Source organism: Prosopis cineraria, unplaced genomic scaffold (assembly GCF_029017545.1).
Source record: "Prosopis cineraria cultivar Desert tree isolate PC_DT_omini unplaced genomic scaffold, ASM2901754v1 PC8, whole genome shotgun sequence".
Taxonomy (NCBI): Eukaryota; Viridiplantae; Streptophyta; class Magnoliopsida; order Fabales; family Fabaceae; genus Prosopis; species Prosopis cineraria.
In genome coordinates this window covers 18239048-18247749 of record NW_026555339.1, presented here as the reverse complement: position 1 = coordinate 18247749, position 8702 = coordinate 18239048, and the positions used below count along the sequence as shown (strand labels likewise).

At 32.2% G+C, this 8702-nt stretch overlaps 1 protein-coding gene and 1 long non-coding RNA gene across 2 annotated transcripts; both read left to right on the top strand.

The window, feature by feature from the left end:
* The first annotated feature begins 1474 nt into the window (after nt 1–1474).
* LOC129317420 (disease resistance protein RPV1-like) lies at nt 1475–6141 on the top strand. Its single transcript, XM_054961747.1, has 4 exons — nt 1475–1971; nt 3967–4772; nt 5399–5475; nt 5581–6141. The coding sequence occupies exons 1-4, from the start codon at nt 1475–1477 to the stop codon at nt 6139–6141; spliced, it is 1941 nt and encodes a 646-aa protein (XP_054817722.1).
* Nucleotides 6142–6315: 174 nt separating this feature from the next.
* Nucleotides 6316–8171, top strand: LOC129317747 (uncharacterized). The gene is made up of 3 exons (XR_008595037.1): nt 6316–7434; nt 7581–7705; nt 7861–8171. It is a non-coding gene; the product is annotated as an uncharacterized LOC129317747 (long non-coding RNA).
* The last annotated feature ends 531 nt before the right edge of the window (nt 8172–8702 follow it).

Below are 8702 nucleotides of genomic sequence, written 5' to 3'. Positions count from 1 at the left end.
TTTTCAATTAATTATTTATTGCATTTTTTAAATTTCTAAATTCCCCGGCCATTACATATATATAATTGATTCCTTGTGCCTCAGGTTGCAAAGCAGAGGAATGCCAAGCTGAATGATGCAATCATTAAAGGAAATTAATGGTCTTCAAAAAATGTAGGTTCCTCAATAACATTTTGATTTTCTTTGACAAAAACTCTTACTCAGTAGAGGGGTTATGTGCATGCTTGCTCTTTTGTATTCTTTGGATGTACTGATTTATCAGTTTATAATATCAATAGAGAGTGAAGAACATGTCAACTTGCCATGACCTGTTTCTTAGTTTTGCTTTCATGCAAGTTTAATTGAATCATAGCATTTTGGGTGAAGGTAAGAAAAATTTGGAAGTTAGGTATGTATTAAGGGAAACAGTAAATTATCACCTATTAAACAATGAGGGGATACAAAAGTGTCCACTATCTATCAATAAAAATGTGTAATGTTGTGAATGCTGAGTTACGGGGCTCAATTAATTACTGGCCTTGAGCAATGTTGAGAGGCAGGATTTAGGAAGATGGAAGTGGAACTAGATGCAGCAGTATTGTTCAATCAGATTCAGATTTGAAGCTTGAAGGTAGGGGAAAAGGCAAGCTTTTGCAGAAGGTGTGTAGTGGGTTGAGAAGGGATTGGGAAGTCCAAGTGTATAATGTGGCTCGTGAAGGGAGTAAATGTGCTGACTTTTTTTTTTTTTCTTTTTGGGGTGTGCTAATTCGGGTCTCAATTTGATAGAAGGTATTAATGTGTGGCATATGATATGGTCGAAGATTTATTTGTTTAGCAGATAATTGTGGTTTTGGTTTTGATAGGGGCTAGGTGTTTTCTTGCTGTTTGTTTCAGTTTGCTTTCTTGCTAGTTTTTCCTTTTTGGGCTTTGTCTCATCTCGAACCAAAAAAACAAAGAAAAAATTTGTTTTGCTACCTAACCAGATGAGTATTGGGTAGGTTTCATATCTATTTCCATGAGAAAATAATTTTTGTTAAAAAAAAAAAAAAAAGGCAGAGTTAAGGTACCGGCCGGGATTGCCCGTGTGTAAGGGTTAAAATAGAAAAGAAGCAGAATGGAAGACTCCAAAATAATGAATTAATAAATTATTAAAGGTGACAATATTATAATCTTCCACTTACAGAGAAAAACATAAAATAATAATCCTGAAAGACGACAAAATATTGAAACTAACTTTGTTTTGCCGCCAAACCAGATGAGTCTTTGAGTTAGGTTTCCTGTCTATTAATTCCAAGAGAAAACTAGCAAATGGAAGAATCCAAAATAATGAATTAATAATTGATAAATTACTAATAATGCAATATCAAGTATCCATCGTGTTCACTATAAACTTTCCCTGAGACGTACTAGTTAGATCAAATATTAGTTGAAGTTGTCTCTTGATTACTATTTCACGCCTTCTATTTTTTTTGCTTCAATCAAACACAAACTTTCAATGGCAATTAGCGCTGAAACAGCCTCTATGTCCTCCTCTTCAGCTATCTCACCATGGAAGTATCATGTTTTCTTGAGTTTCAGGGGAGCAGATACTCGCACAGGCTTCACAGACCACTTACACGCTGCTCTTAAACAAAGAAGTATCGAAACTTTTATCGATGACGATGAGCTTGAGAGAGGAGAGATTATTTCTGACCAACTACTTCAAGCAATTGATAAATCTCTCATCTCCCTTATGATTCTTTCTGAAAAATATGCTTCCTCACGTTGGTGTTTGGATGAACTCCAAAGAATTCTTGAATCTAAAAAGTGTTTGGGGAGAGAAGTTATCCCAGTATTCTATAAAATAGATCCATCTCATGTAAGATATCAAGGAGGAGCCTTTGCACATGCATTTCAAAAACATGTTGAGAGATATGATCCTAAGAAGGTGCAAGGATGGAGAGATGCCTTAAAAGAAATTGAAGATATATCTGGCTATCACTCTTTAAATAGGCAAGTTTTTATTATTTCAGCGCATGGATAATAAATTATTTTGTCTTCAACTCATCTTCCAACGATAGTATTTAATATTGCATGATTTAGATATCTTTTGGTAAGAAAATATTATTATCAGATAAATGATAGTTTTTTTCTCTCTTTATTCCTCATCATAAGGTCAGAAAATTCTATTATTCTTAAATAAAATTCGACCATTTAGTTGATCTTAATTACCTAGGCATGTTAAATATAATTTTTAATCTTTGCTAAAATAATCGAAGTCTATATAAATTGATATATACACCCAGAGAAGTTGTAGAAAATGAATCTGAATCCCATCAATTATATAGTTTCAAGAGGAGGGGAATGTTTTTATATTACCTTATTTGGTTTTGTTAGAGGGGAGGAGAGGGATTTTTAGGGCCTGTTTGTCATCTATTTTTTTTAAAACTATTTTTTATTTTTAAAAATAAAAAATTAAACACTTATTTAGATAAGTGTTTTGTATTTAATTATTTTCAAAATTGTTTTTGTTTTATTTTAAAAACAAGATTTTTTTTAAAAATAAAAAATCAAAAACAACTTCAAGTTGTTTTCATTTTATTTTCTTGTTTTTAAGATACATTACATTTGATTATTAAAGTTATAGTTAACTTGATGAATTTCTATTATAAATCATCACCATTAATCACCTACAACTATCATTATCAGTCTATTCTTTAATTTGAAAATTATTCTTAAATTAATATAACCAAACAGATTTTCAACTAGTTTTGTTTTTAAAAACAATTCTAAAAATTGTGTTACAAGGCAGTTTTTTTTAAAAAAAAATTAGAACAAAAACCAAACATGCTCTTAACAATCATTTGTTTGGTTCTTTGGGAGGGGAGGTGATAAATAATTTATTATCATACTCTTACATGAAAGATAGGATAACCATCATGAGTGGGGCCCAAAAAATGGGAGAAAAACAACACAACTTTCTACTGCAAATATGCGTATACAATTTGCAAAGAAATGACATGGATTGCTTTTGAATTAAAAACTAACGTTAATTATTAGAGTGTTCAAACTAGGTCCCATATAAGAAACTTATTTATAACTAAGTTTCATGACTTTGTGAAAATACACTCAAGTTCTATGAGACTTGTTGTAATTAATTTCTCATATAAAATAACACAAATACCCTTAAACTTTCACCTCTTTTACTAGCATTGACTAGTGGCTGGCGGTTGTTGACTAGCCATCGACCAGCTAACATTAACCTGTCAAAAAAAAAATTTAAATTTTTTATTAAAATATTAATGCTTTAAAATTTAAAATTTGCAAGTCAAACATCACATATTAACAAATAAATATTTAAGATTTACAAGTAAAACTCTTTATATTTACAAGTCAACCTCTTGCAATATTAATACATTTATTTTTTTGCCAAAGTAAAACTAATACTTTAATATTTGCAAATTAAAGTTCACAAATTTATGAGTTAGCATTGTAAATTAAGATGTTTTAACTTGTAAGTCTATGAAGTTGACTTGCAAATATTAATCTATTAATATTGTAAGAGGTCAACTTGTGTTTGTTCTGTAAATCATGACGATTTACTTGTAAAGTGATGTTTGACTTCTAAATATTAAAATATGAATAACTAAATGAAAATATTTTTTCAAAAAAAATATTTCTTGATTGGTCAACGTTGGTCAATGACTGGTCAACGGCAACAGTCATAGGTCAATGACCACCAACACTAGTCAAAGGAGTGAGAATTCAAGGACATTTGTGTTATTTTACATGGTAAATGAATTACGACCAAGTCCCATGAAACCTAATTGTATCATCACAAATTTGTGGAACTTATAAGTTTCTTATATTTGATCTATTTGTAAGTTTCCCTTACAATTATTTGGACATTTGAGTATTACTTTTAATTTTTTAGATTTGAAAATATTCTATATTTGTCATATATGTGAATGAAAACTAATTTTATGATTATTCTTCTCTTTCATGTAGGCATGAATCAAAGCTCATCGAGGAAATTGTCATACAGTTTTGGACAAAATTACAACCTAGACAACCATATGACAAAAATGAATTTGTGGGTATTAAGTCAACGACAGACAAACTGAGTTCAATTTTCAGGATAGGGTTGGATGATGTACGCTTGCTTGGAATATGGGGAATGGGCGGTCTAGGCAAAACATCTCTTGCAAGAGCTATTTATCAAAGGATTCAAAGCCAATTTGATGCCTCATACTTCTATGCCAATGTTAGGGAAATTTCTAAAAAGAAGGGATTGGTTCACTTGCAGAGAAAATTTCTTTCATGTTCTCTACAGCTGAGAAACAAGGAATTTGATCATATTGATGATGAATATGAAGGAAAGAACATGATAAAAACATTTTTATGCAACCAGAAAGTTTTAATGGTATTGGATGATGTTAGTGAAATGAGCCAACTCGAATTCCTTGCAGCAAAGAAAGATTGGCTAGGTCCAGGAAGTAGAGTAATAGTGACAACCAGGGATAAGAAACTATTGACAGTGCATGGAGAATTTGAAACATATGTAGCAGACTTTTTGAATGATGAGGAATCACTTCAACTTCTTTGTCAATCGGCTTTTAAAAGTGATCAACCACCAGTTGATTATTTGGAGTTGTCTAAAAGTGTAGTTGAACAAGCCGCAGTCCTTCCTTTGACACTTAAAATGCTGGGTTGTCATCTTTGTGGAAGAAATATGCTTGAGTGGAAAGATGTTTTGGGGAAAATGAAGAAAGTTCTACCAAATGACATTATGAAAGGACTTCAAATAAGTTATGGTTCATTAGATATTTTGGACAAGAAAATATTTCTAGATGTTGCATGTTTCTTCAAAGAAAAGTTAAAAATGGAGTCATAGAAATATTAGAAATTTGTGGGTTTCATCCAATTATTGGAATCAAGACACTTGTTGAGAAATGCTTGCTAGTTGAAACAGATAGAGGGTGTTTGGGTATGCATGATGTATTACAAGAAATGGGAAAAAGTATTTTTTTGGAAGAATCAATTGATATTGGAAAACGTAGATATTGGACAACATAGCAGGTTATGGCCAAAAGAGGATATTAATCATGTATTGACACATAATAAAGTAAGTTTATTAAATATTTAGCAACATTTTATATATTTATTTTTGAAACTTTTATATTTACTATTTCATTGTTCATCATCTTTAATTAGTTGTTCGGTAATTGTTGGTCATTAGGGCACAAACTCAATTGAAGTTATATATCTTGAATCCCTTGGGCAATGTGAAGCACGATGGGGTCCTAAAGCATTCTCAATGATGCATGCTCTTAGAATACTCATCATATCATGTGATGTGTACCTTCCCTTTGGACTAAGTGTCTTCCAAGTTCACTAAGAATTCTTCGGTGGAAGAAATATCCATCGAAATCTTTTCCAGTGGATATTCATCCAAATGAACTTGTTGAACTCAAAATGCAATGCAGTAATACTGTACAACTTTGGAATGATACACTTGTAAGTATATGGTACAATAACTTCAAGCTTACCTTATATTAAGCTAGATTATTATTTTGGAATGTTCATGTATAATATTTTCTATGCTTTGTTCGTTTTGGCTAGATGTTTGAAAAGCTGAAGTTTATGGATTTAAGTCATTCTGAAGATCTGATTTATACTCCTAATTTTTCAATGCTTCCAAATCTTGAGCGATTGATTCTTGAAGGCTTTGTAAAACTTGTTAAGGTTCATCCATCCCTGGGACAACATAAGAAAATTAATATTGTGAGTTTGAAAGATTGCAAAAATCTTAAAGCTCTACCTAGTAGATTGGAAATGGATTCTTTGAGAAAATTGATTCTCTCTGGCTGCTCAAAATTTAGAAAGCTTCCTGAGTTTGGGGAAAACATGGAGTACTTATCAATAATTGAGTTGAAAGATTGCAAAAATCTTGCATGCCTTCCAGATTCTATTAGTAACTTAAAGTCTCTTAGAAGTCTCAATATAGATGGCTGTGCAAAATTTCAATCATTGCCAAATAATTTGGATGAAGACGAAGGTATAGAAGAGTTGGATGTGAGTGGAACCGCTATAACATCAATACCTTCATGCATTGTTGGTTTGAAACAATTAAGTAAACTATATGTAGATGGATGCAATGGTTCTTCATCAAACTCATTATGAAACCTATTCTCCCTAATTTCAAGAACACTTGGATTCACAGGTTCTGAAGCTCCTATAAGGTTGACAATTCCTCCTTCTATCTTTAGCATCCTCACTAAGAAAATTAAGGTTAAGGAATTGCAATCTTAAAGCTGGATCAATTCCGGATGATCTTGGCTGCTTCTCATCTTTACAAGAACTTGATCTTAGTGGGAACAACTTTGGCTACCTTCCTGCTGGAAGTTTGGTTTTTCCTCCTTCATTATTCTCAAGTTTATCATCATTGAAAGAACTGAATTTGCAAGACTGTAATCTCAGTGATGGTTCAATCCCTGATGATCTTAGTTCATTATCATCCTTGTTTCGCTTAAATCTATCCAGAAATAATTTTACTAAGCTACCTCATGGCCTTGTCTCTAATCTGTTGCGTCTTCACTCTCTAGATTTGAATCACTGCAAGAGACACTTGTCATTTCCAGATGTTCCGCCGAATGTGTCATTTATAAATGCAATTTGTTGTCATCCCTCAATGGAACACTTTTCAGAGGTATTGTGGAAGTTCCTTTCATCATCTTATTTGAGATATATCCCAAGAGAATTGCTTGTTCCAGGGAATGAAATTCCATCATGGTTCCATAATCAAAACTTTGATTTTCTTCATGAATTTAAGTATTATGGCTGGGGAATTACACAAATTTGTATGCTAGAGGACGAGGGTGGTAAAACGAATAATCTTGTTGATTGCATTATATCAATAAAAATAGATAACTCTCGTTTTCGTTGTTCGAACAAAAAGTGGGGAGTTTCCTTGTGTCTTGTAGTACAAGACACAATGCCATCAAACTGTAGAAACCCATACAACTCTGTTTATATTTCAATTTTTGCAACTCCTGAATCAAATGATTCATGGTTTGAAACAAGGTGGAAGCTGGATCTAGAGGGCAATTAACCTCATCTTTTCATCTTTTTCCTTACTCCTAGTGGTTTGCAATATGGTCGTGGGGAACTATATACAGACCAACTTAGGTTGACATTGATGACACGTAGAAGGACCACTTCGAGTGTTAATGGGCATGAAGCGAAAAAAGACGATAGTAAAAGTGGAAGACCAGGTTCATTTTCAATAAAGAAGTGTGGGTGGCGTTTGGCAAGCCAGGAAGAATTAGGAGAATATGTTGAAGAGTGGCAGAGAAAAATGAGTGAATGCAGTTCCACAAGTCATCTAGAACTTGAAGACGACAATGCTGTTTGATCAACCTTTGTATGTGAAAAGTAGAGTTGGTTGTTGCTGTTTTCAAAATCAATCAGTTTAAGGTACAGTTTAATTAGTGATAAAAATTAAATTGTCATTTAGTATATAAGCTAAAGAATGGGAGAAAAAAGTTTTGCATCCGTTCTTTTATTGAAAAAATGTATTATATATCTTGTGTCAATTAATGAGAATGATTTTATGTATGTAGTGGGAAGCACAGAGTACTCATATAATCCAAAGCTGATTAAGAAGCTCACCGACATCAAAAGGATAGTTTGCCACAGCCTTTGATGATGAAACAGAACAACAGACTCAAGTAGTTCTTCCAAAAGGGTAACATTATTGAAACAGCCATTTATGTTGCAATTTATAAACATAAATATTCACGTTGGTGTTGATAATAAAAATTTAAGTGGTCTTCAAAATTATCAAATCAAAGCCATATTATAATGTTAAAATAAACAATAATTCTATGTTGGAATTGGCAGGCATGGACTCTGAAAATAATATTCAAAGTTGATTGGGAGCTCGCTGACACCACATGGAAATTTTGCCACAGCCTTTGATGCTGAAACATCACAACACATTCCCTTATTTACTCAAAATTGGTAACTCAACATCTTCCTTTTATGAACGTGTGCTAAACCTTAAAATTTCGTTGGTCTTCAAAATGTTAATATCAATGCCATTATAGCGTTAAAATATCTTCAGAACTGATGAACCAATAAGATCAAGCAATATTTTGACAACTCTCAGGGCCTTAAGATGGACACAAATAGTGAAACTAGCCTGTGATATATTCTTGATATAACTGGAGCATTGCAAATTCTTTTGTTACTAAAATTTGTTGGGATTTCATAGGTTTTGATTGCATGGTAATGTTTTAAAACAATATATGGCGGAAAATGGAGTGTTTGTTTGATTTTTTTTCTTATTTTTCATTTTTATAAATATTTTGTAAACCACAGTTTTAGAAATTGTTTTTTAAAACAAAATAAAAAATATCTGTTTGATTATTTTAATTTAAAATAGTCTGAGTTTAAAAAAAAATTGCTAATAGTGACAGTTGCTAGTAGTTAATAATAATAGTTTATGATAATGATTAGTCATAGTTGATGCCTAACGATGGTTATTAGCCAAGGTAGTTGATGATAGCTAATGGTGGCGACTGGCTAGTGCTAGTGTGGATGGGATTGTCAATAGTGGTAATTATTAACGGTGATGGCTAACATCAGTAACCAATGGCGATGGTCAGTGATAGTTATTGATTGTAGTCATGGCTAATGACGGTGGCAGTAGTGGTAAAAATTAGTATAAAAGCTAAAAATTT

Coding starts and splice junctions, on each gene's coding strand:
- LOC129317420 (XM_054961747.1), top strand. CDS start 1,475: ATGGCAATTAGCGCTGAAACAGCCTCTATGTCCTCCTCTTCAGCTATC. Junction 1,972..3,966: donor GGCTATCACTCTTTAAATAG/GCAAGTTTTTAT, acceptor TCTTTCATGTAG/GCATGAATCAAAGCTCATCG. Junction 4,773..5,398: donor AGGACTTCAAATAAGTTATG/GTTCATTAGATA, acceptor AATCTTTTCCAG/TGGATATTCATCCAAATGAA.